The sequence below is a fragment of the Zosterops lateralis genome, assembly GCF_965231275.1.
Source record: "Zosterops lateralis genome assembly, chromosome: 1".
NCBI classification, from domain to species: domain Eukaryota; kingdom Metazoa; phylum Chordata; class Aves; order Passeriformes; family Zosteropidae; genus Zosterops; species Zosterops lateralis.
Window position 1 is genome coordinate 82,179,173 of NC_139762.1, and position 26,846 is coordinate 82,206,018.

General features: G+C 38.7%; 1 protein-coding gene across 2 annotated transcripts; it reads left to right on the forward strand.

Moving 5' to 3' along the window:
* Positions 1–17: 17 nt before the first annotated feature.
* On the forward strand, positions 18–19,914 carry NSUN2 (NOP2/Sun RNA methyltransferase 2). 2 transcript variants are annotated; one of them, XM_083875465.1, is made up of 19 exons: positions 18–125; positions 201–358; positions 506–610; positions 711–816; positions 1,420–1,491; positions 4,029–4,113; positions 4,905–5,097; positions 5,497–5,571; positions 6,635–6,765; positions 9,831–9,904; positions 12,908–13,038; positions 13,606–13,702; positions 14,813–14,988; positions 15,505–15,597; positions 15,982–16,117; positions 17,314–17,394; positions 17,623–17,761; positions 18,674–18,713; positions 19,346–19,914. In XM_083875465.1, exons 1-19 carry the CDS (start codon positions 33–35, stop codon positions 19,749–19,751), a joined length of 2,391 nt encoding a protein of 796 aa, XP_083731591.1. In that variant the 5' UTR covers positions 18–32; the 3' UTR covers positions 19,752–19,914. The 2 variants fall into 2 exon arrangements, with proteins under 2 accessions (XP_083731591.1, XP_083731590.1); XM_083875464.1 differs by having other exon boundaries at positions 18–358.
* The last annotated feature ends 6,932 nt before the right edge of the window (positions 19,915–26,846 follow it).

Below are 26,846 nucleotides of genomic sequence, written 5' to 3' on the forward strand. Positions count from 1 at the left end.
CCGCGGCGCGGATCGGCCGCCGCCTGGCTGCCATGGGCCGCAGGGCCCGCGACCGCCGCCGCCAGCAGCAGCAGCAGCAGCGGCGGCAGGAGCGGGGCGGCGGCGGCGGCGGCGGGGACCAGGCGGTGAGAGCCGGGCCGGGGTGGGGGGTGAAGCGGGGCAGGGAGCGCCGGGCTGACGGCGGTGGTGGTTTCCCTCAGGGCTGGGCCGGCGGCTACCCGGAGATCGTGAAGGAGAATGAGCTGTTCGAGCGGTACTACCAGGAGCTGGGCATCGTGCCCGCCGGAGAGTGGGAGGCGTTCATGGCGGCGCTGCGGGAGCCGCTGCCCGCCACGCTGCGCATCACCGGCTACCGCAGGTACGGCCGGGCCGGGCACGGCGGGGGTGTCCGCCCGCGGCACGGGGGAGGGGAACTGCGCGGGCTTTAGGGCTCCTTCCAGCCCCAACCGTTCCGTGATCCTGTGTTTCTCCATCCCGTGTCCCTCCGCGTGTCTCTCGCGTGCAGCCACGCCAAAGAAATCCTCCACTGCTTGAAGGAAACGTACTTCAGGGAGCTGCACGACCTGGAGGTGGATGGCCAAAAAGTCGAGATGCCGCAGTCGCTGAGCTGGTGAGTGATCTGGAGGCGAGATAAGGCATTCTGCGTGTTCCCGGCAACCAGCCTGGCTCATTCTTCTGTTTCTGTTCTTTCCCCATCTCTTTTCCACCAGGTATCCTGAAGAGTTAGCCTGGCACACTAACTTGAGTAGAAAAATCTTACGCAAGTCCCCACAACTGGAAAAGCTTCATCAGTTTCTGGTTAGCGAGACAGAATGTGTAAGTTTTGGATAGATCTTGATTTTTTTTTCTGGCATATCCTGAGCAACACTTTATTGAAATACCTTATGAAAGGTGGAGACTCTACCTTTTCTCTCAGAAGTTGGGTAGCTCAGAAGAATCTGGATTTTGTGTTGCAGTTGGCAGTGATGCATCCAGTGATTCTGGTGCATAACTGCAGCTACAAATATTTGCCTAAACTAATTGCATTCTTTTCTTGTTGTTTGGGGATGTTAAAATGAGTCCCTGTAAAATAATCAGTTGCTGTTAGGAACCAAATGTTTAAATCTGGTAAAAAGTGTATGCATGTGCATGACAACACTTAAGTGATGTTTGTCACTTGAATTGAGCCAGTTTCTCCTCTCTCTTGAGAAGAAACTACAGAATTAATACAATTAGAGTAAATATGCAATTGTTAGAAATTACTATTGGGTGAAATACTGTGATTTTTTTAATTCTAACAGAATTTAATCCTAAGTATATAGCAGTGTGTTTCTGACTGCTTTGTTATTTTACTACATAGCAATTTAAAAGTTTTATTGCAAAAGAAATGCATTCTTTCATGGACTAAAACCAGATTTAATTTCTTGTTTTCCTTTCAAGGGAAATATCAGTCGTCAGGAGGCTGTTAGTATGATCCCACCTCTGCTGCTTGATGTCAGCCCTCATCATAAGGTAAATCTAGAGTATAATGTGTACTAAAGTTTATTCCCTGAATTTAGCTTAATCAAACTACAAATCACAAGAGCAGTATCAAGGCTGATACACAGTTCTGTTTTGTGTTGGTACATTTTATGTTTTCTGCACATCAACAGCAACGCTCAGCTAATGTTCAGATCACAAACACACTGTCAGAGGAACATCTGCTTTTTCCACTCTGTGTAATACCCTGCAAAAAACACTTCAATTTTAGGCAGTTGCAGTCTTATTTTCAAAGTGTAAATGTGTTTAGCTGCATCTGAGTTACATATTCTTGTTACAACCCGCTTTTAAAGTAAGGTGACTGTTTTTAGCTTTCTCTCTCCATCGCACTGTGAACAGATGTAGTTTTCAAGATGCAAGTGATCATATGTCCTGCCTCCTGGATTTCATTTCTCTATGCCTTTTGAAGAAGCTGAAAAGTTCTACTCTATAAATAATCTGTTAGATGAAATATTTTGGGTGAGCTCAAACATGCTGTTGGTGGTGGCTAAACACTATAGGGTGCTAACTTTAACTGAAGTGTGTAAGGAATGCCCATGGTATTTTCTTATGGCACGCCATAGGAATGAGGGTATCTGGTAGCAAACTTTCCATTCTAACTTTGTAATGTTTTCATACTTTGCGCTTGTTTGCAGGCTGAATCTGTCAGGTGGCCTTACTCTGTTAACCTGTTAAATTAATGAGCTAGTTGCCTTGCTATCTCAAGCAGCCATGTTGTGTTCTTTCTTAAATTTTCATGCTGTATCTTAAAATTTTATGTTTATCGAACTTCTAACGTGTGTTCTAAAGACTAGTTTGTCCACAGTTGTTTTTATATTGACATTACTTAGCATACGTAACTTTTCACTGTATGGCAGCTATGACTGTTTTTGTTAGTGAGGCAAGGTCTTCTCATCTCTTTTAAGGGAATAGTAAATTGAAAGTCTCAGTCCTGATGCGTGACAAGTGTATTTTGATTTTTGTCTGGAATTGAACAGGTGGTGAACACGTTCAGCTTAATGTAAAGCACAAATTGTGGGGATATTTTTGCACACACCTTACATTGTATGTGCTAAACTGGCAGTATAAAGGCTTTACATTGAATGTTTAATTTGAGTGAGTATTGCAGCATTTTCCAGAAATGCCTGCAAGATTTAATAAATCAAACTAAGAATAGGTTCTTTATCCTCTCTTGTGCCAAAACAGCAAATGTTTAGTATTGTAATGAAGCCCTGACTTGTCATTTAGGACCTTTTATGCTTCTTAGTGCCTTACCTTAGAAGCTGTTCGTTAGGACCAGAACTGCAGGTTGCTTTTGCTTAACCAGCATGTTCTGTATGTCGTGTCTAACGTGCTGATTCTGTCTTCCACAAGGATAAAATTAATGATTGTCAAACCTCTCCGTAGCTGTGTTCATTTTTGATCTTTTTTTTTCCCGTTTAGATTTCCCCCACCATCAGTTTGCTGGACAGTTTTAGAGTGTGTTAAGTCTTATTTATTCTTCATTATCTTCTGCATTATCTGCAAAAGTAGAAAACAGTAGCATCACTTCTCTCAATTTAAACAGCAGATCTGATACTGTCTTGGAGGGTGTGTTTCATGATGCACTAGCCCTACTGCATGGCAACAATTATCACACATTCTCTGCAGCTCTCTCTCGAGTTTCTCAGCTGTCTTCTGGTTCAGTCTGGTTTGTGCCAAGGGCTTGCATGAGGATCTGAGCAGATCGTTCCCATCCTTTATCCTGTTGCACGATCTCAACTGATTTTTACTGGAGCCAGAGGTCCAGGAGATAGACATGTTTCTGAAAATCTGTAACTAGGCAAGAGAAAAGCTCTATTAAGAGAAAATTGTGAGATGTCAGTTCTTTTGCTGTGAAAGTGACTCTACCAATGACTCCTCACAAGCCCAGTTAATGATTAATTAGAAGGGAGAAAGCATTAGAATTTAGGTGTTGGTGTCTTTGCTGTTGTGTTCAGCTGCCCTAGGGCAGTTCAAACACTTCCCAAGTGCTTATTCCAAGGTAAAGACGCAGGAGACATATACTGCCCTGATTTTGTGCATTGAAATGTAAATGTGTGGGGAGGGAAAACAATTAATTTTTATAAAATCTATATAAACTACTGTCTCTGATTAATTTACTAAAAGTTCAAAGAAAAGTACTACTTGCTATTGAATGTAACTTCGTCCTTGATATATGCGTATATATGTAAGTTGCAGATGACTTCAGTTAGAATTGTTTGTGAACTGATAAAAGGATCATATCTCCAAATCTGTACTCAGGTTACTCTTTAGAATTTCATTTCATCTGATGTTTTTGTTCTCTACAAACTAAAGTCCTTTTTATATTTTCAACCTTCAAAGGTAAAGCATACAAAGAACAGGATTGAACTTTGGTTTTTTTCAAATTGGTGTTCAGAACAACCTTAATTCTGCACATTCAAAAATACTTAATATAAACAACATAGTAAATTTCTCAAGTACTGAAAAAGTACAAGGCAGGACTTTTTAAAACTTTCTTATGTTTGTAGATTCTGGATATGTGTGCTGCTCCTGGATCTAAGACTACACAGCTCATTGAAATGTTGCATGCAGACATGAACGTTCCTTTTCCCAGTAAGTCTGGAAAACAAAAAACTTGTGACTTGGAATTTCTGCTTTTTCTTGTAGTAGATAATTTTTAATGTCACAGATGAGTAACTGCAATTAACTACATGTTGAATTCCCCAAGGGGTTGTTATGTGAGTAAAGGTACCCACCTTTGATTTGAAACTTCCTGGGCTTCCTTTGCATGAAAAACAGACATGAATTATCTGTATCATTACAGTTCAGATTACAGTACATGTGATTAGAACTTAATTTCTGTATGTAAATCAGGTTTACTTTGTAGATGGTGGCCCCTGAGCCTCTGTGCTTTCCTGCAAACACTGGATTAAGCTGCTGTAGACTTGAAGCAATTGTGATATTTATGATTTCTGTAAGCTTCAGAATCCTTATTTTTGGTAAGATGCTCAAAGAAAATGCTGCCCACTGACACTGTAAAGTTGTAGAGAGTGTGGAGTCTTTCTGCATTGTACTGAAGGTTAGCTGATGTAGAGATTGCTTTTGGTGACAGTGGCGTTTTTTTCTGTTTTAGAGGTTTTCCTTTGAAAAGTTGAAGGGTTCTTGGCTTTGTCTTACTGCCACAGGGTCAGAGCTAAAACTCTTGAGACTATAACACATCAGTTAACCTTCAACATGCTTTAAGTTATTTTATGCTTAGTAAGGTCTCCCCTACTCAGTAGCAGTCTATTAAGTAAAAATCTCCAGTGAAAGGTTTGCAGAACTTTTGAAGATAAGGTAATAAACTATGTAAAAATATTTATATGTTGAATATTAAGCATTTTCCCCCTATTTTATGTTCCCAGATGGTTTTATAATTGCCAATGATGTCGACAACAAGCGCTGCTATTTGCTGGTTCACCAGGCTAAGAGATTAAACAGTCCATGCATCATGGTGGTAAATCATGATGCCTCCAGCATTCCTAACCTACAAATAGATGTTGATGGAAGAAAAGAGATCCTCTTCTATGACAGGATTTTATGTGATGTCCCCTGCAGGTACCTTGCATGTAAACTTGAATACAACTTGAATACAAGTGGATGTTACTTCTTTAAGTGCAGTGCTCAATTTTTTGTGTTACTGAATTGTCTCTTTTGAGTAGGTTAGTGAGTAAGGATTTATAGTAAATTCTGTGTATCTTTTAAGTGTAGGGATACAGAATCAAGGTGAATTTTTTTCATTCCAGGTGGTCCTTAAATTTGATCAGTTGAAGGGCTTCAAATTTTGACCTTATGTTCCGGACTGAAGTACAAAGACAATGAGGAAGCAAAGTAGAACAGTGTAGGAGAACTAGTTATAAGGGAGAGGAACTGGTATTTTTGTGCTGTTATAAATGATTTGGATATGGAATGAGTTTTACACACAAATAATACAAATGTCTTCAATCTCTGTTGTAGTGGAGATGGAACCATGAGGAAAAACATTGATGTGTGGAAGAAGTGGACAACACAAAACAGTTTGCAGCTCCATGGGTAAAAATGCTTGTTGCACATCTACACTTCTTTAATTTTTCTCTCCTTTTTCTATATCTTTACATCTGCATGCATTCACATGTTAATATATGACTAAGTGGAGACTAAGAAGAGTCATTTTTCTCTCAAATCAAGAGCTTAGTGCTATTGAGAGGAAGTGTAGGGTTTCAGATGTGAGGAGGGAAGCATGTGAATCTGAATTGCTTGTATTGCCACAAATATCTGACATGGAAATTTTCATTGACTTGATTTAGAAAGGATAGCTAATAAAATGGAGCAAAATACTTGGTTAGGATTCTTAGCATTTAGGCAGGTAAAATACTGTTGGAAAATACAGTAAACTGTAAAATTTAATAGTGATATTTTAAAGTCTTTAGGATTCTAGATATCATACACAAATGTTTTCAGTTACCTGAGATGCATTTATGTAAATTGATGGTGAAGGCATATGGCAAAATGTAGTGACTGAAACAGATGGAAAAACAGAGAACATTTTACCATGTATTTTTAACAAGCTGGGGATGCATTGGTTACTGTGATGCAGCTGACCTATGACTTTTTGGCAACTCATTCATTATTGGAGGTTTCATTTTAGTTGGAAGTAGGAAATATGCAGGTAAGGTCTAAACTCATGGTCCAGCTCAGTGATACCCTTCTCAGAAGGCCACTGCTAGTTAAGCTGTGTTGTCCATAATATTTTTAATAGTCAGATTGCTCCTCGTTTTAACTGGATTTCTGAGAAGAGTCATGTTTTTGGGTGTTATTTTTCCAGTGTTGAGTACTTCATAATAAAATTGATGGGGCACTAGAAAGAACAAAACACAGAAAGTTATGCTGCATTAGTGTTAATGTTTGACCTAATTGCTGCTTTAATTTAAAAGGTGTCACTGTGTGTCTGCATTACAGACTGCACTAAGCTGACTCAGTTTAGCACTGACTAATTTGTGTACTGCTGACAGCTGTAGAACTCCCCAAGTGCTGGCTTAGTCCATGGAGAGTTGTGTGTGTGCAGTAAAGCTGTTTTTCTGAATGATAGCTGGCTAGACCAAGAGTTTTCTGTCAGATTGCAGTTGAGAATTGCAACCCGTGGTGTGGAACAGCTGGCAGAAGGTGGGAGAATGGTGTATTCCACGTGCTCCTTGAATCCCATCGAAAATGAAGCTGTGATCGCGTCTCTGCTGGAAAAGAGTCAAGGTGAGAATGTGAGCTTGAATGAAGTGGGGAACGCTTTCTGGGTTTGTTTTTCTTTTTTTTTTTTTTTTTTTTTTTTTTTTTTTAAATTTTAACCTTAGCCTAGAAAAGGATACATGTGTGATGGTACTAGTGATAAGCGTAGTGTGGGTAATACGCTGCTAGTTTGCAAAACTATGGAAATTTTTGGTACTGTAGGATTTCATTAATGTTCTATGAGTAGTCTTCTTAAAAGGGTGTGAATTAGGTGCAAATACAAAACCTGAAGAGTTGTGTCAATGATACAGAAGACACTTCTATAGATCAGTGGCATTCAGTCTCTGTTATCTGGCTCCCACTGACTTTTTCCACCGGTTGGGGTCCATGTGTGACATATGTAATTCATTTGGAAAACTCAGCGTGGAATGTTGCTGCTGTGCACTATAGGAGTAAAAAGCCTGGAGTGTAGTTAAGCAGTTAGAGCAAAGTAATGGTACACCAGTAGGTGGGAGTCACTGATACCTTTATCATCCTTTGCCCCACATTTTGACACACTTGGAATTTTAATGTGTTTAAATTCATGGGGGGTTTTTTTACATTTTTGACTTGCATGTGAAAGCTGAGGTTACAAGAGGTGGAAAAATTGAGATGAACTGGGAAGCTGTTCTGCATCACTTTGTGACAGTAGAGTTCAGCAGCCCATTTAGTAGCTGGTGTTTTTTCTCAATCAATAACCAGAAATACGGAAATATCTAATTGGATTTGGCATGAAAAGTTCTACAGACTTTTTAAAGTTGAGCCTTTTACAGGGCAGAATCAGCTCTATGGCTCCTGGAGCTGCACTTACTCAGGAAGTTGGTAGCCTGTTTTGTGTAATGTTTACTTTTAACTATTCTGGCCCCAAATTATGCATGAAATTTTATTGTGTTAGAAACAGCACTTTAGCTTAAGTGCTTGCAGGTTAGTTAGGAATTGACTATGTAATTTCTACACCCACTCTTCTGTGCACTGGGGCAGCCTCATCTCGTGTCCTGTATGCAGTTTTGATCACTGCAATATAAGAAAGTCATTAAACTATATTAGAGAGCATGGAAAGGAGGTCAACAAAGATGATAAAGGGTCTGCAGGAAAAGCCTGGTGACGAGTGGCTGAGGTAACTTGTTCTGTTCAGCCTGGAGGAGACTGAGGGGAGACCTCACTGCAGTCTCAAACTTCCTCATGAAGGCAAGAGAAGGGCAGGTGACCAGTGACAGGACCCATGGGAATGGCCTGAAGTTGTTCAGGCCAGGGGAGCTTTAGGATGGATATCAGGCAAAAGTTTTTCATCCAGAGGGTGGTTGGGCACTGGAACAGGCTCCCCAGGGCAGTGGTCACAGCACCAAGGCTGACAGAGTTCAAGAAACATTCAGAGGATGCTGTCAGGCACATGGTGTGACTCTTGGGGTGTCCTGCACAGGGCCAGAGTTGGACCTGATGGTCTTGGTGGGTCCCTTCCAACTCAGCTTATTCTGTGATTCTGTGAAAGGACATCTTTATTTAGAAGTAGTTTCTTTGGTAGTCATAAATCCATTAAAGTATAGTATGCTTGGCTTATTGAAGGCCATAGTAAAGCCAGCATTAATTTTAACAGTGACAAGAGTGGAAAGCATTAAGAACTAGTTGGGATAGGAACACAAGAGCAGTAGGATGTGGAGGCCAGCAATTGCAGCACCTGGGGGAAATTCAATACTTTGAAGGAAGGACTGGCTATGATGTTCGGATCTAGTCTCTGCCCACTGGAGGTATTTTGAGGCATACTTGGAGGCTGTGATGTGTCCCAGCAAGTGAGTGTTATCCTTGGAACTTGAACACATGTTTAGCTTAAAAAGGTAGTAGTAAAGAGGTAGTGCAGTGGTCTGCAAGGGGCATTGTGCCACAAGAATTAGTTCAGGTCAGTCCAGAAGGTTTGTTGGTAGCTTCTAGCACAGTGTTACCTTGCTGCTTGTGATGCAGTTGAGAGATTGCTTTCCCCTTAGGGATGAAGGAATAGGGAGAAAGCCTTTTTGTACCATGTAGCAACTATTGGAAATTGTAGCACTTTTGACAGATTCTTTAGTGCCTGATCAGCGTGATGTAGTCTTGAGACATCAGCTGAAGTCATGCTGTAGGGAGGCAGGAGTATTCAAAGGATGGATGCAAAACATCAAGTGTAATAACATTTGAGATGTCATTGTTGAATTTTTCTATGAATTCATGTATTTCCTTTTCATTTATTTAAAAGACTAGCCTAAGCTGTCACTGTATGAATTAAACAGCTATAGTCATGTAGAACAGGTTGATAAATTGTGTACAACATGAGGAAAAGCCTACCTGACTGTTAAATAACTACAGTATTCAGAATCACAAAAAAACAATGTTATAAGTTAGTCTTTTCTAGGTAGATCACCTATTTAAACAGTAAATTTTTATATCATTCCTTCTGGACTTTGGGCAGCTTGAAGCTTTTATTCAGTAGATAAAGCTATACCCTGTTGATGTTTCTTGTAGTAATCTGACATATTTTAGGCACATAGTCTTTTGTCATGTTAGTGTTAAAAAATTTGGAATTTTCCTTTCCATTTTAAAAATCAAATTCTCTTTCCTCTCTCACTGGAATATATTGAGAGTCCTTGAAATTAGAATATCGTAGGCATTTCAGCTTAGTTATACCAAAAGTTATTCCCTGAAAAATACTTAGTCAGTGTAGTAAATCCAAATACTGAGTAAATGAGAATAAGAGCTTCAATGATTCCATTGCTTAGAACACTGATTTTTAATGATACACGTTGTAGACTATTACTCTGCAACTGCTACAAAAATATCTAACCATTATGTTTTGGGTAATTTATAGGTTGCATGTTATATAGTTGCTATTATTAACAGCTCTTCTCATCTTCTTTGTTAATGTAGGTGGTAAAAGTTGTATAGCATTTTATTTCTTGAAAGTTTTAAAAAGTTTTACTATTCCTAAAATGGCTTAAAACTTTAAAGAAAGCTGTGTTTGTAAAAGTTAATTGGCAACATTACTCTTCAATTCTGTTTTCAAAATGTTTACCTTCTTGGGATTGCAGGTGCCTTAGAACTTGCTGATGTCTCTTCTGAGTTACCAGGTTTGAAGAGGATGCCAGGAATTACAAAATGGAAGGTATTTAACCTGATATTTTTGCGAAGCTCTTGGTCTGTGGTAGAGTGTTAAATTAAGGAAATTCTGAATTGGAACATTTCACAACATTAGGTTGAGCTGCATTAATGGCAGTGATTTGATGTTTAGGGGAGAGAGCTAAGCTGAAAGTCTTTGCAAGGGTAAGTTCTTTTTCCCTCATCTGCTCTCCCCTTACTTCTAAGTTTCTTTTCTCTGTCTTCTATACTTGCTATAATTCCCTATTCTGTTGTATGTATGTGGCCTCTAGATGGCAACATAATTTCAGCCACTTTTCATGTTAGCCATCCATCTCTGTCTTCAGGGTCTGTGAATGTTAGATTCTGCAGTTCTTCAGCTGGTCCGTTTTGCTTCATTTGGAAGTAAAAGCTGTGAAGCTTTCTGCAGATAAGCTATAAAGCATACAGTGATGTGACTAATCCTAGAATATTAATAGAATCCTTATTTTGTTCCAGGCCTTAAATGATTTCAGTTCTGGAAACAAACTAATAGGGAGCGGCAAAAAACCCAAAGCTGCTTCAGCTTCTTGTCAAGAAAAGTAGAAGACCATCCTAGTAGTGGGGAAAGAAACTGATTAAATTTTAGTTGTGGGTGTCTTTGCAATGCCATTGGGTTTTCTGTCTTGCCATCTCACTAGTCTCTTGCAATGGCAGACAGGTTTATGCCTGTATACATGCTAATGAGCAACATGCAGGGAATAAATATTTGCTTTTGTTCTGCCACTGGAAATCCAGCTTAGAAGCTAGGTGATTTCTTTCTCCTTAGAGTTCCTAAAATTTACACTGTGTGCTTGAAGAATAAATGTAAAATGCATAACTGTGGCTTTGTGATCTTAATTTTACCTTATTTTGGTGCTCCATAACCACTATATATATATTTATATAATGATCACTGAGAGTATATTCTGTTCCCTGTAGCATCAATTTCTCTGTTGGCAATCGAAATACAACTCTCCCTAACAGGTTTTAAAAATTAGTCTGATAAAATGGGTTGAAAGTTTTCCAGACTTTGTTCAGACCTGATTTGCTGTTACTGTATATTTTCATGCCCCACTGGCTAGCATGTCACTGTGGATGTATTTGCTTACTTTGGTGCTATTTTTACTTGGTGTAGTCTTTTGTTCCCTGTTGCTGCATTTGTTTTCTGGGAGATCTGTGACTGACTACATTGAATATTCCTGAACATCAGTTGACTGTAAATCTCTGGAAACAACAAAAACAGAAAAAAGGTTTTGTTCAAGGGACACTTGGGTGCTTGGAAATAGCATTCAATACTCCCTCCTTAAGCCAGATAATGAGTGAACTCCAGTAAATTATTTTGGTCTTGAAGACACCTTTTTAACTCAAGATTTGGTCATCTGTTCCTGCAACACTTTTACTCTTCCTTCTGCTCTAACAGGTGGTCAGTAAAATGTGCAATAGAGAAGAGTTCAGTGTGTTCTTTGGTGCTTTTTCATTCTGCCAGTCACAGCAACTTACCAATGAGGCTGGTAAACCAAAACTGAACAGCACAGGACTTCTAGGCAGTTTTTCTGGTAAAACCAAAGTAGTTCTAGATTTTTTTTAGACTTTAGTTATTTATCACTCCTGTTGTTGGTTTTTCTCAAGCTTGAGTCGTGACTTCCAGAGAAGAGCAGTTGAGAAGTACAGTCTGTCTTGTCTCCATCTAGCACTATGAAATGTAGAATGTTTTGACTTGAAATACTAATTCTGTAAGTACAGTAATTTCTATTTCAGGAAATTTGGAAAGGCACAAGGTGTGATCTGATCAGTGGCTGAGCAGTGCCAGACTTCATGATGCTGAAATCTGCGTTCCAAAGTGAAAATCTGCGTTCTCAGTGAAATTGTAGTCTAGATAAATGTTACATTTCAGTTTCCACTAAAGCACCTGATTAAACTTTCGAGACAATCACAGTGAGATGCATGAAACCACTTCATCATACTTGCCAGTCCTGAAGTCGCCATCACTGCAACTGCTTTACTTTGTTGCCTTAACAACAAAAATGGGCCTTCATTTCACTGATTAATTTTATGCATTAGCCCTGTGCATCCCCATTTGGGACCCTTCTTACAATAGCATCCAGTACAAAACCAGGCATCTAGAACTCTCTTTTTCCCTGGCTCATTTTTTCACTTTGGTATCCTTGCTTGAAGAGCATTCAGAATGCCTTCCTGTAAGAGTTATTTATGGCTCTAACCTTCTGCTTGTATCTTAAGAGTCCATCAGAACCTCTGATCCTTAGCCAAACTTAGGTGATGTTATGTCTACACAGTGTCTTAGAGCAGATCTGTAGGTATGTTCTGAGTTCTAAGTAAAGGTACAGATGCTACAAAATCCACAGGGACATGGTTCTTCAGCAACTCTCCACAAAAGCATCTGTCAGTGACTTGTATATGCTCATGTCATGTAGCTTCCTGCCTACCAAGCTGTCGTGTTGCACTCTTTACATATTTCTTATGTAATAAAACTGGGATTCTTCAATTCTGATCTTTACTAGACTGCAGCAGCTCTTTTCCTTTGTATACTGCTGGGAAGCTGCCTATAACACAATGTTTCACAGCCAGTCTCATGGAAAAAAAGGAGTAGTGTATCTTAAATATGATGGCTCACATATCTGACGTATTTCACCACTGTCCTTCCACTGGATTTTGGTGGTTCACATGTTTTTAGCAGGTTTACAGAGATATTTGTAGTTGATTCAGCCCCTATCTGCACTTCTACTGTATGCTTTTTTTTTTTTAAGCATATGAAGTGGAGCAAAGAGCTGCAGCTGGCAAGAGTCTCCTACTCTGAAGTGCACTCATACAATGCACAAAGAAACAATGCACTTTAAAGAACTTAATTTTCTGTACCAGAAAGTAACTTCTCTATGTTATTGTGTATTATTCTCAATGTTGGTGTCTGAACATTGGTTTGCAAATATTTTAATTAAAACTTGTAAAATGCTGACCTGTATTCTTCACTGAATTTATATTTACCCCTTTGAAGGTGATGATGAAAGATGGACAGTGGTTTGAGGAGTGGAAAGATGTGCCTACAAACAAACAAACACAAATACGTCCTACTATGTTTCCAGTGAAAGATGAAGAGAAGCTAAAAGCAATGAATCTGGAACGCTGGTAAGTTTTGCCTGAGTAGATCTTACGAGGATTTGATGTCATATGTATGGTTGTGGCAAATTATAATAATATCAGATTAGGAATGTGTAGGTCTGAGTATATTTTGATTGCTTCATATGTAATGGCAGTGCACAGTATTTAAACTCCAGTGAATCAGGAAAAATTACTGCAAATTGCGTAAGAAGAATAAGTACTCACACGAAAAGGTCAAATTCTTTGTATCCAATAAACAGTCAAAATTACTGAAAAAGTATGTAAAACTTCAACTTATTAACAGTGTGACTTACTTGCTTTTAAAGGCTTTCCAAAGCTATTCTAAAAATATTGTTTAGAAGTGAGTCATTAAAGCTCCAGTGTGAACGGTGAATGAACGTGTTGCGTTGATGCAAGTAATTTAGTCAGAATGCTCTATTTAGATCCTATTTCTAGTTTGATAAATTAAATCTTCACAATTCTACTAGGAATACTTATCTTGTCCTGAAAGTAAATATAAATGTATGCCTTCTAGTATTTTGTGATTCTGAATGCAGCTATGAATATGCTGCAACATTTTTCTTTTCTCTTTAGTCTTAGGATATTGCCCCATCACCAGAACACAGGTGGCTTCTTTGTGGCTGTCTTAATAAAAAAGTCTCCAATGCCATGGAATAAACGTCAGCCTAAGGTAACTTGTTTTAAATTGTCTAAATTGTTAATTACTAATAATGTTTCAAGATTTTTTTTTTAAATTTACACATAACGGAAGACATACTATAACTGTTCTGTATCTGCCCTTCAGTTATAGTTCAGTGTGTCAATTAAAAATTCCTAAATCCATGAAGTACTTAAGAAAAAAAAAAAAAAAAGACAATTTTTAAGCTGGAAAAAAAAAAAGGGGGAATTTTGAAATGGTAGTAAAATAACAAGATAAATCTTTACCCTAAAATTAAGGCTTTGAAAGAATTACAGAAGCATATTATATTGGGTAGCTAAAGCTGTCACTTCCTTCAGCTGTGTGTGGTCCTCTGCTAAAAGGCTTTTTTCTGCTATGTTGTAAGCTAATTCTGATGTCGGTTTATCTTACTCTGGCTGGTTGCTCAGGAGTGATTCACTAGCAGATTAGCAGATCAGCAGCACGGGGGATGGATGTAAAACTGTTTGGAGCAGCAGCTTCAGCCATCTGACTTTAATCCATTTGTTGTCAATTGTCTTTAAAATCCTGTCAACAGGATTTTAAGTTGATGTGATTTATTTGATCTCTTAGATGGTCATGTCTGTGAGAAGAACTTCTTCTGTGAATCCCTGTTAGGTGCTCATTTGATTTGCTTCATTAGAACAACTTAGGAGTAAAATGTATGTGGCAATAGGGAAGAGGCATTTATTCAGAAGCAAGCACCCTCCAAATGGCTTATGTTGTTCTAAGTTAAACATCATGGCACTCTGACAGAAGGTGTGCAGCAGCAGGATGCATGTGTCACTTCGAGTGTTAGGAGGAAAACAGCAGATCCTGTTTTAAAATAGTCTTCTCTGAGTGCTTGAATATGATTTTGTAGATGTTACAAAAATATTTTTCTTGGACACTTGGTATGAAACTGTCCGGATCAATACTAGAGGTAAATGCAATTTATAGTGGTATCTTGATCTAGTAATCAGATTAACTCCCTGAATGGATCTGTTTAAGCACTTGCATACAAATTGACAAGAATTAAGCACATGCAAAGAGAGAACAGAGGTGCCTTCTGTTACAAGCTGGATACTACTTTTGCTTTTTTGAAAATACTGTAATTTGAAATAGGTTCGTCAGAAATCACCAGAAAGAACAGGAGATACTGAAGTGACAGCAGCTAATTCAAATAACGGTTCTGAGTGTATTGTTGAAGAACCCACACTTGCTGAAAATGAAGAGTCTAAGAAAATGCAAGAATTGCAGAATTTGGACACTGAGCAGAGTAAAAAGGAAGGAGTATGCGGGTAAGGACCACATCTAAGTATTTGTCCTGTGACAGCTCTGCAATTGCTGAGTATTCTGTAGTTCTTTTGTAATTTAAAAGTCGATCAAGAAAAATTAATAATTTCATTCAGTTGTTCTCATTTCCATGTTTTCTGTCTTGTCTGTGTTCATTCAGCAAGTGTGGAAAATGAGCAGTTTTCTAATTAGCATTTGTTGAGTTTTTAATGCTTGGTTCTGTGTTTGGGAAAAAAATTACTTACAGAAGTTGGAAGATCTGTATTGTCTTCACAATCATCCTATCAGAAATCTCTGTTTACTTGTTTTTGTGAACTCTGTTTCAAAGCACTGCTTCACTTCCTTATTTTAACAAGTTAAATTGTGTGTAGTGTTAGTGAAGCACAAGAAAATGCCAGTATTCTGCTTGGAATACTGTTGTTACAATAAACCAAATGTTTATGACTAAATGAACCGAATATACTGATTTTAAAGCAAGTACTTTTAGTGAAATTGACAATGCAATGTTATTTCCTTTTTAGACCACCACCATCTAAAAAGATGAAGTTGTTTGGATTTAAAGAAGACCCTTTTGTGTTTCTCCCTGAAGATGATCCATTGTTCCTTCCTATCCAGTAAGAAAAAGGATGTTTCTGTTTTGGCAGTAAGATTTCTATTAGTTCAGGGATGTTAGTAGTTCAAGTTCAGTTCATTACAGAAGATGGGTCTCGTTGGTCTTGCATAATGGCTTTTTCCTGACTTTGCACCAGGGCCCCCTCTCCTCAGCACTTAAACGAAAATAGCCAACTAGAGTTTGCACTGGAAGTTTTCCAGTGTGTCTCAGGGTCTATAACAGCTTGTCTTTTCTGATGTCATGCAGCTTAGAAAGTCTAATCTTTGTGTTCTGAAGCCAAAGTGCTAAGTGTTTGCAAAGATAGCTGGAGGAAATGGGCTGAACCATGCATTTTGAGTATGTGATTTTATTGCTTGGTTAATCAAAACAAGTATTATGGCCACAGGAAGTTTTACGCATTGGACCCATCATTTCCCAAGATGAATTTACTGACTCGAACTCAAGAAGGAAAAAAGAGGCAGCTGTACATGGTTTCTAAGGAGATAAGGAATGTGCTTCTGAACAACAGTGAGAAGATGAAGGTATGGTTCATAAGCATCAGTGTATATCTCCTTGAACTTGCCAAGGGTACTGTTTACATAGAGGATTAGCCCTCTGATAGGCTTTTATTTTTTTAAGTCTGGATTAATGTTTTCCTCTCTGTCCCTCCTCTGTTAGAGATGAAAAGTTGACTCTGAGATGAAAATCAGTACATTTTTGGTGGATGAAAGAGAACTTAAAAGTAGAGAGAGGGAATATATAACTTCCGTGTGTGTGCCAGCATTTTTATGTAGTGTTCAGGTAACTTTACAAGTTTACATTGACAATGTTGTATTTATCACCCCCTTAATTACAAAAGTATTAAGAGCTTTGAAAGCCAGCCAAAAAATATAAAATCAGCTGAATTATTTACTGGCTGTATTACATAGGGACATTGTTTCAAATTTTAGCAGTTAAACAGTTTTCAAAGTTCATTAAGCTGAGTGATAATGGGATAAGTAGTTTTTGTGAATTAGAAGGAATTTTTTTATTTATGATTCCCTGTAGAAAATGTCTTGCAAATGCTAAAGATTTGTCTCAAAAGTCATTGTGTAATTTAGGTTGGAATCAAGTCATCTAGTCCACCTTCCTTCCTACATCAAACAGAGCTGGCTTCAAAGCTAGATCAGATACATTCTGGGGCCTCGTCCAGTCAAGTCTTGAAAATTTTTGAGGCTATTCAGTACATCTTTACAACAGATCTTTGATGTGGATAAACAAGTATGCTTTTATCCCCTATGTAGGAAATGGCTACATAATTGACAAAATTTTAAGAAACTGGTGCAATTTATTAGGTTATGATACTTTGAATATCACAAAAGATAGAGTGTTCAAATAGTAATCACTTGTACATTTTTGAAATCCTGTTCTTGACTGACTTTACCAGAATAACACAGAAAATTCTTACTCAAACTAAAATTAAAATTAGATACTAGTAGTTTGTTGCCCTCTTTTTATAACTCTCACTTCCTATTACTGTTCAGTTTTCAGTATGGAAAGGAGTAAGAGGCATTTTCTGTTGAGGTAGCACCACATTTTTTAGCAAGAGTTCCTTTTTCCCTTTGAGTGTATTTTCACATTTATTCAGTGTCCAGTGCAAATGAACCTTTAGTTGAAGAGTTGAGGAAAAAAACAAGTTCAGAGTGGCAATTTAGAATTTATACTCCCCACTGATGCTTATTGGCTTTGCTGTTTTCAGGTTATCAACACAGGGATAAAAGTCTGGTCTCGCAACAGCGATGGTGAACAGTTTGGATGTGCATTCAGATTAGCACAAGAGGTAATTGCATAGCATTGTGTTTTCAGAGGAGGTACTTTGGTTTCCTTGAGAGCCTATAAGACAGCTGGCATTAACTTTGTCAGATTAATGGTAATTTACATTTTCAGTATGGTTTAAAATGTGAAAATTGTTTTTTTGGTATTACGTAAAGCACATACTGTTTTTAGCATTTTTCCTTCAGGAATCCGTGGTTAAATTTTGAAATAATTGTCTTTATTTATTAAACAGGGAATTTATACTCTGTACCCATTCATTCATGCAAGGATTATAAATGTCTGCATAGAAGATGTCAAAATTCTGCTAACCCAAGAAAATCCATTCTTAAGCAAATTTAGCAGTGAAACACAGAAGAAGGTCAAAGATATGGGTAAGCCTGCTAATTTTCCTGTCGCAAAATTATTTTTATACTTTGCAAAGATGGCTGTGAAAATCCTGATAAACTGTGTTTGCTAAAAATTTCAACTAAATTTTCTTATATATACTTGTTAGGTAAGTAAGCATTACTGAAAGGCAGTGTGGTGCTAGAAATTGTAGTCCTTTCAGCCTCTAAGGTTTTTGAGCTTTAAAGAGCAGAAGAGTTGCCAAACTTACAACTTCTGTGAAATAGTGCTGTGAGGCAGCATTTAAATTATCTGATGAACAAAGATTTTATATACATTTCTGGTTTTTCTGCCTGTTAGTGCTGCAGTTTGTTATCTGCAATTGCTTGTCATGACCTTATGTATCAAATATAGTTACTCAGATTTGATTTTCTTAAATATGGGGAGCGATGTCTACTTGTATTAAACTTTTATTTCCTCTACACTGGATGCTTCAAGATACGAAAATTGGTTTTCAGCCTTTTGTTATTGTTTTATTTCCAGTTCATTGCTGATCCTTTTACTTTCGTGTTTGATGAGACAAAATGGGAAGAAAAAATGTTCTGAAGTTTGGTCTGGCATGCTCTTATATTCATTTTAATCAAGTAAAAGTTCCTTGCTAGATTCACTGAGTTAGTTAATCCACTGTGTGGATTTTGTATTTTAATTTGTTCAAGATTTTGGAGGAGGCAATGTTGGTAATTGCTTCTGTAACTATATAAATGCTTTGGTTTGAAAAAAAAAAGAGAATAAAATCTGGTATTGTCTATAGTTCAGTGTACTGATGGAGATAACTGCTGACCATGTCGTGCTCTGTGTTTGTCTAAAAACTTGTTTTCTTGAACAATTTCAGATTACAATCGTTGTATCATTGTACCAAGTAACACATCTGTTTTGTTTTTATTCCCCCTTCCCTGTAGCCATGGGAAGTATAGTTCTGAAGTACGACCCAGACCCCGAGTAAGTAGATGTGTTGCTTTCCATTTGTGCACTTCTAAGACCTGAACAAGAATTTATTTTCACTCAGCAAAACCAGAAGTAGAGGCATAGAGTAAAGCCATATGGGATACAGAGAATAAGACAGGGAAAGAAGCTCTCTTGTCTGTGAATTCTTAAAACAAGCATAGAATTTAGCTTCCTAAAGGAGAGCTGGTAGTTGTGCTAGAAATCAACAGATCACTGCATTTGATTTATTTGTTTGTTTCCATGTAAAGTCCAGCATTTGGAATGGAAAAGGTTACTTTTTATTGTTCCTTTTTGTGGACAAAGTAACTTTTGTCAGCAAAACTCTTGAGAATTTTCTAAATATAAATTTTAATTTTGCTCTTCCTTGTATTAGTTTTGAAACCAGAGCCAGAAAATTATTTTGCTTGTTGCAGAAACTTAATACTGTTGAGGTTTTGAGTTTTTGGCTTGATTGTAGACAAGCAAGTGCCAGTGTAGGTGTTGAAGTTAAAAACAATGTACTTTCATCTTCTGTGAATAGTTACAAAATGCATTCAGTGTTAGAACTGAATTGTTGTATGGCTATAAAATGAAGTTTTGAAGATGAACTTTCTCATAACTGACTGAACTTAACTGCTTGTTTGTAGAAAACCTCATGATCTTCAGTGTCCAATAGTGCTCTGTGGTTGGCAAGGGAAGATGTCACTGCGTGCCTTTGTGCCCAAGAATGAGAGACTTCATTACCTGAGGATGATGGGAGTTGAAGTGTTTAAAGCAAAGAGGAAAGAGGAGGAATTGGAAAACAAAACTGAGGAAGAAGGTCAACACAGACTGGTGCAAACAGAGGAACGAATGGATGTGGAAGATAAAGAACATGATTTAATCACAAAAATGGAAGCAGAAATAGGTGGAGAGTCTTCCCAGAGTCCTGTGGAAAGCAGTGCTATGGAAATAGAAAATAAAATTGAGGATTTAGATCAATCTAGTAAAAATGCCAACAATCATGTAAGCCAGGAAGGCAAAGACACGGATGCGAGTAATGTGAAAGATTAGGTTTCCTTCTGTATTGCTTGGCAGCTTCCATGAGGCTCACATCCAGACTTTTGCTTTTAGCATGAAACTGTATTTTAAAATTTGGTTGGAATGGGATGTTCCTCTTTTAAAATTTCACCTATTTTATATTTTAAATGAAAGCTATAAAGAGATTTCTCTTCAAGTGTGTCTTCTTTTCACCATTTTAAACTCCTTTTTATTGGTGGGTTTGTGAGTCTGTTGCTGGCAACAGACCAGACACCAGTAAAATCTAAAGCCCATATTTTTAATGGAACAGTGGTATGCACAAATGCACTGCACGTGTGTAACTGGTCAAAAATTCCTTCGGAAGAAAAACCTGGGGTTCCATTCACAGCACATAGATTCCAAAAACATTTTTTTCTCCTGTGATTGTTTACCCTGCCTACCACTATTGGTTACAGTTTATAACTGCAGGTTCTATAAAAGGATAAGAGAGTCAGTGTGAGTATCCATACAAGTGCACATACAGGATATCTGACTGACAACCTGGTGAATGGTTATTCAAAAGAAAACCATGTCCAGCATCCTGGGTAAAAAAAGCAGAATGCACTTTACCAGAGACTGATGTCTGAGGTTTTTCTTCAGAGTGATTAATTGCTTGACAGACCCAGCTAGATCTTCAGGTGTGCTGAGTGTGCCTCAGACTCCTGTTTTGAAATGTGCCTGGGAAGAGTCTGTGACTATCACCCAAGTCTGTGGCAGTCATCTGTCCCTCTGCCAGTTCTTCAATTGGGAGTCATCTCTAATTTTTGTTAGATAACTTGTTTATAGCTGAAATAATAGTTTAAAAAAAACATAGTGGTATATATGTTGTTGTATAGTAGATGTTTAAAAGGTTATTTAGGTCTAGAAGGGTAATTTATTTAATCAGACTTTATAAAAAGGTTGACTACCTCAGAAACTTGGAATATAAATTCCATCCTTTGTGACTTAGTTTCAGCAGTACTCTACTGTTGTCAGGATGAAAGGAAAGTGACCAGCAGTACAAGGTATTGTCCTCCTCTAGGACCATAGTGATGCAAATATTTGTTATGCTTGTCAAGTGGAATTTTACCATGTGTATTTTTATTGATGAAGTCTTATGTGGCTTGGATCCATTTGCTGTACCTTGCTACAACAGACTTTTTGATGTCTGCCCTTGAACTACTTCATCAAAGGGAGAATTCTTGAGGGACAGACATAAAAGTGAAATAATGCCATGTCCTCTGATGAGATATTAGTCTCATGCAGTGAGGAACCATTGACAGGACTCATTTTCCTCTTGAGAGTCCGTAAAATAGGTTAATAAAAAAATCAGTTCTTGCCCTTGTATTTTGCTAAGGTTTGAGTTTGTTCTTTTGAGTCGATGGGACAGCTTCTGTGCTGGCAGCTCCTTAGGCTGAAGAGCAGCATAGCAGAATTTTCTTTTGAGCAGAGATGTATAATTTTTAATTCTTAAAGTATATGAGAGAAAAGATTTTGTAACTTCAAACTTCAAGCACATTTTTGTATCTTTGCATTTATTCTGGCATATTGGGTATTTGAAATGGAAGCAGGGTGGAAAGACCACTGTCACTTATAAGTCGTCATTGTAGTCTGCAGTACTCAGCCCTGAGGATGATTTGAATTCATCTAATCTTTATGCTCTGATGATCTCCATATATTATAAAAATATCAAATGTTAAAACCTATGTGAAGAAACTAAAATTTGTTTTTAATTACGCCTGCTGTTTCTGTATCTACTGATCTTCCTGAGCAGCAGCTTCAGCTTTTCAGTCAGTGACTGCTAAGCATACAAGTTTGACAGGTTAAGCTGAGAAGAATACTTGTTGATATAGACAATCCAGCAGAAAGCAAACTATAGAAAATGAACTGTCGTGATTAGGTTTTTTTGACTGAGCTTATGACTGGCAGACTAAAATGAGAGGAGGAAGCTTTTATCTTGGAGCTAAAAGTAGGTTCTTGGATCATAAACTCGCTGAAATTGAGTATAACTTAAGACTTGTAATAGAATAAGAGCCCGTAATTTTAAATCCTCTCAGTAGTCCCATTTTCCTGTGTTATCTGTGAAATTTTGCTTTGCTCTTGGCTTTTTGGAGGTGTATTTTTTTGCTGTCAAGTGCAAGTGGGAGATTTCAGCTAAGAAACTAGGGGTCTAATTTTCTTGTGCTGTTCAGCAGTTGCTACATCTCCAAGCAAATCCAGAGATTGAAGATTTATTGTGGGTTTTTTTTTAAATACTGTGAGTTTCCTTACGCAAATTGCTCTGTCCCAGTTGATCTTGCCTTGATAGCCAGAAAGGAAGATGCACAGAATTGTGTAGGTAGTGGCTGAAAGCCCTGTTGCAGTTTCCTAGGCTGGGAACCCAATGAAATGGGTGTGTTCCGTTTGTCTGTCTCTGCTGAGTTCTCTGCTACTGGGGCTGTGATGCTCAGGTGGCTGAACCTCTGCCCAGGTGGTTGCTGCAAATAATTTGAAAGGAAGCCAAAGAAAAAAGTGATTAGCAATCACATTAAGCTTGAACACAAATTATGAAGTCTGTCCTTGTAAGTAGTCCCTATTTTGTGAGATTTCTCTAGTTAGCATTGCTGTTTTTAGAAACATGGGCCTGTAGATATTTGCACTAATGGCAGGGGGTTTTATATGTAGTAGAGAGGAAAACAGAAAAAAAATCTCATGTATCTAAATGAATAGTCTGATGATGTGCTGCTCAAAGAAGTCCTCAGTAATAACTGCTGGATCCTTAAGAAAATCTATTGACTGAAAAGCCTAGGAAGCTAAGGAGAGAACAAAGGGAACTCACCACATGGGATGCTTCTCTTCAACATTTACCTGATGTTATTCTTCGTTACTTTTGGAAATTTGTTAGAATTTTCTTACCTTGCTTTGCTGCAAAATTGACATACCACAGCCTAGTGCCACTGAGGCGATTTTTTAAATTCCTATTAAAAGTCAATGAAGCTTCTCCAAGTGTACAGACCTCATGAAAAATACCTGTCCATGAATTTCAAATTTAGATGAAACAGCAAAAGAAAGCAATTTATCTCGCGTAACAAGCCCTTCTTGAAGCTGCGGCGAAGGAAAATCAGAGCATTTCATTCTTCTAGCGGGAAACTTCGGTCGCGGAAAACAATCGGCAGCGTGCTCCTCCTGCTGCGCTGCTGCCGGAGCTGAGCTCGGCACGCTCTCCGTGCCCAGGACCCAGGACAAGCCTTGTAAACAACCCCCAGCACCGCGGCGCAGACACAACAGCCGTTCTGTTATTCCCGGCCCGTGTCCCCATGGAGCCGGCCGACGTGCCCGCTGCCTTTGCCGTCGGCCTCTGCAGCTGGGGCGCGGCGAGGTCTCTCAGCACGCCGGGTGCCCGCAGCATCCAACACCCACCGGGGCCCGACTGCCCGCACCTCTCTCCCTGCAGAGGGGTTTGCCGCACCTGGGACTCGCCCTTCTACCGACTACATGGTTGTGTTTAATTGTCATTTCATTTGTTGCCTTTCTCAAACAAACCTGAGTGTTGTTTTTGACTAAAATCTGGGTTATTTCCTAGGGTGTGGCTGCTTGTGTTACAAACTTAAGTTTCTTTGGCACTCGGTATTTCTATTCAGTTAACATTTAAGCAAGCTGTTGGCTACATAGGTGCCTGCCCAGGTAGCCACATTTTTTTTAAAAATGGTTTATCCATGCATAGTTTTGGCAGGATGGGTAACTCCAAACCATCACTTGGGAACATGCCTGTACACTCCTGCCTCACCTGCATATCTCCTTGTATTTCTGATATTTTGCCTCTCCCCATTTTCTGTTTGCCATCCCTTGAAATTATGGACTTCTCCCTAGTTTCTCTTTTTCGTGTCACTCAAATGCTTTCAGGCATGTTAATAATGGACTTTTGCCTGTTCTCAAAGGGAAAACCAGTATGACTGCTGGCCAAAACAATTCTTACAAATTTATATAAGAATGGGGTAAATATACAATGATCCTTTGCCCAGAATATTCTTCCAGACTCCAGGAGTTTCTTGGACCAGAGATTATGTCTTTGGGTTTAGTGGTCTTTTATGTATTTGTCCTCCATAAATTTGCTTCCTGAGACCATGTGGACTTTTAACTCTCATGACATCCTATAGCCGGGGGCCCCAAACTCCTACCTCCTGTTTTGTGAAGTATTATTTTAGCACCTAATGGTTTTGTTCAATGATCCTCATTTCTTGCATTGAAAGCCACAACAAGCAGCTGATTGCTGAGTAGTTTCCTCAGGACACTTGTGATTTTATTACCTTCTGTCATATTCCTTATCAGTCGTCTTTTTTTCCAAGCTGAAGAGTCCTAGCTGACTTGTTTATTCCCTCTATGGAGACTACTCCAGATCTTTTGTCATCTGTATCAAATGTTTCTGAACCTTTCTGAGTTTTTATGTCCTTTTCCAGGGGGAATAACTGCACATGATGCTTCGGATGTGGCATTTGTGGAAGCGTGTGCTCGCTGTTCTGTCCTCACTGCTTGGTGATTCTTCATGCTACTAAATATCAAGCTGAGTTTTCACTGGAATTGCTTTTCATAACCTCATTATTATGTTCTGAGTGGCAATTGAGAACCTGGGTTTTTGTGCATGTGCTGACAGCATTATTGTCTCCCACATAAATCACTTTTGTCTTCACTGAGATTTGTTTGCTGTTTCATCACTCAGTTGCCTTGGTCTTGTAAGGTCCTTCTGCAATTCTTTGAAGCTGGACCTAAACCAGTAGTTGCTGACTGAATTTTATCCCACTCAGAATAGTTTTTTGGGAGTCTGCAGGTCCTCAGTAGATCTGAAGGGATCCTAACCTGGTTGTTTATTATGACTAGGTCACAGGAGAGGAATTTCGTATAAAATGCTGATGAGCAGGATGATGAAGCTGAAAGAGACTATAGTATTTTCTTTCTAATGTTTAAGCAATTAAATATACATCCACAAAATACTCTCATAGCATCCCTCTTGTCTGGAAAATAGCAACTTACTGGAGGGAAAGAAAGGGTCCTTAGGAGCACAGCAAAACTTGTGACAGTTTTCCCCTATCTTTTCCAGGGGTCATCAACCTAGAAACCTACCAAGGAGGGTCTTGAGAACCACCTCCTGAACTCCTCTGTGGCTTCTCAGGCTTCAGATTCACCAACTAACTTGTGCAACAAGGTGATATCCTGTACACTATGTTACCAGGATTCCTTGCCATTGTCAGTCTGGATGCCTCCCTGGCCAGCTGTTAGTCTGGTACACTGTGCAACTGTGTCTCCATATTTTCAGCTGATAATTCAGGACAATGAAGAAGGAGTTTGAAATAGCCTGAAATACTAAAATTGTTTGTGTCATTTGTCCCAAGTGACTTTAAAAGCCATTTTACCCCATAGAAGGCTTTACATTTTCTGTATCTTACAATTTCCTAACTTTGATTCTGAGTATAGAGAGACAAGTGCATTTAGCTGATCTGAAATGGTCTTCACCTTAGAAATATTTGTCTTTTACACCTTAGTAATATATTTTATGATGGGGTTTAAATTCATTGCTGCAAAATCAGCTTAGGTTATCTAGATTTATATTTTTTATTGGTGAAAATACTGTAGAGCTTGTGAAAGGTGGCAGATTGACAGCCTTGAAGTTAAGCCGATTGTTCCATTATTTCCCAGCATCTCCCAGCCTTTTAAAGACATCTGCTCTTTTCTAATCTCCCATACTCAATTTTTCAGATGACTGCTAAGTCTTCTGAGTCAGTGAAAGCTACTTTTCTAGATACCCTCTGATGATGTTTATCGGGCTTGTCAAATTTGGGAAGTTGTCTAATTTAGTTTGGTGTAACTTATTTCATTACTCTCTGTCTTGTTCTTCCTCTGGTCCCTAAGAGGAAGAACATTAATTGATTTTATTTGCATGAATAGCCTCATTTTGTTTAAGGGCTAGGTCATAATTTTAGATACATTAATTACTGTATAAAGAATGCAGGTTCAAAAGAAATAAATAGGCAGCTCAGCTTGAAATCATCTGCTGATCCTTTTTTCTTGAATATATTTATCAGCATTTTCTTTGGACCATTCAACAAGGTAAGAACAAACTGCAAAGAATGGTATTTTGTTATTCTGAAATTGTCTTGCTAAATTGGATCTCATTTTGCAAAGGCACTTCTCAGGGCAAAGCAATGTGACTCACAGCAAAGGATACAAAGATGCAGCAAGAGAGGCTTCAGTGGCATATGAGGAAAAAATTACTCCCCACAAAAGGAGCTGAGCACTGGGGCAAGTGGCCCAGAGAGATGTGGATCTCCATTCTTGAAGATCTTCAAAACTTGTCTGAGTGAGGCCCTGAGCAAGCTGACCTAGCCAGGAAGCCAGCTCTGCTTTGAGAAGGGGGTTGGACCAGCTTTCCTCCAGAGCTGATTCAAACTTTAGTCTTTTTCTGATTCTAGGATCACTTCCTAGGTGAATGCCTTCAGCCAAGCACAGGCAGCCACAGCCCCCGAAGACTTTTTCTGAGTACACCATCACCCACCCTCTGGCTCTTCAGTCATGGAAATATTGCATTTAGTGACTAGGGGAGCACCTGTGCCTGTCTAACTGGAGTTAAACCAGCCTGCAATGGTCTAACAACACAGTTACTGGATCCCCTACTGACTACATACAGTAGGTTGGTATTGCAGTGTTTTGTTTTCTGTAATTCAAGCTGTTTCAATGGAATCTGTCAAAATGCAGGAGGAATAACTTCATGGTTGTTTCAACTATATCATAAATCAGAGGATAAAAGAGTTGAAACTGCTGATGAAATTGTTAATGTTAGATTGCTGTGGTAGAAATGAGCCTCCAGTGTGGCATTTTGTACCACCACTGTTAATTCAGAAACAATGCAGAGGTATCAAGGCTGGGGAATTGTGTCCTGTGTTCCAAAATGCTGCATTGCTGGCTGAGGAGAGCTGCAGCACATGATTGGTGTGAGGCATCTTCAGATCTGAATTGTTCCCGTTTTCATTAAGTCATGTGTTCAGCTGTAAATGTTACGTTGTCTCTAGAGGCAGAGGATGAGTTGTACATAATGATTGTGAATTTCTGATAGAAAAGGCAGATCTGAGCAGTCATGAA

Excerpts from the sequence above, each read along its gene's own strand:
- NSUN2 (XM_083875464.1), top strand. The coding sequence starts at position 33 with ATGGGCCGCAGGGCCCGCGACCGCCGCCGCCAGCAGCAGCAGCAGCAG. Across the intron at positions 1,492-4,028 it reads ATGTCAGCCCTCATCATAAG|ATTCTGGATATGTGTGCTGC; the intron begins GTAAATCTAGAG and ends TTATGTTTGTAG. Across the intron at positions 5,098-5,496 it reads TTATGTGATGTCCCCTGCAG|TGGAGATGGAACCATGAGGA; the intron begins GTACCTTGCATG and ends TCTCTGTTGTAG.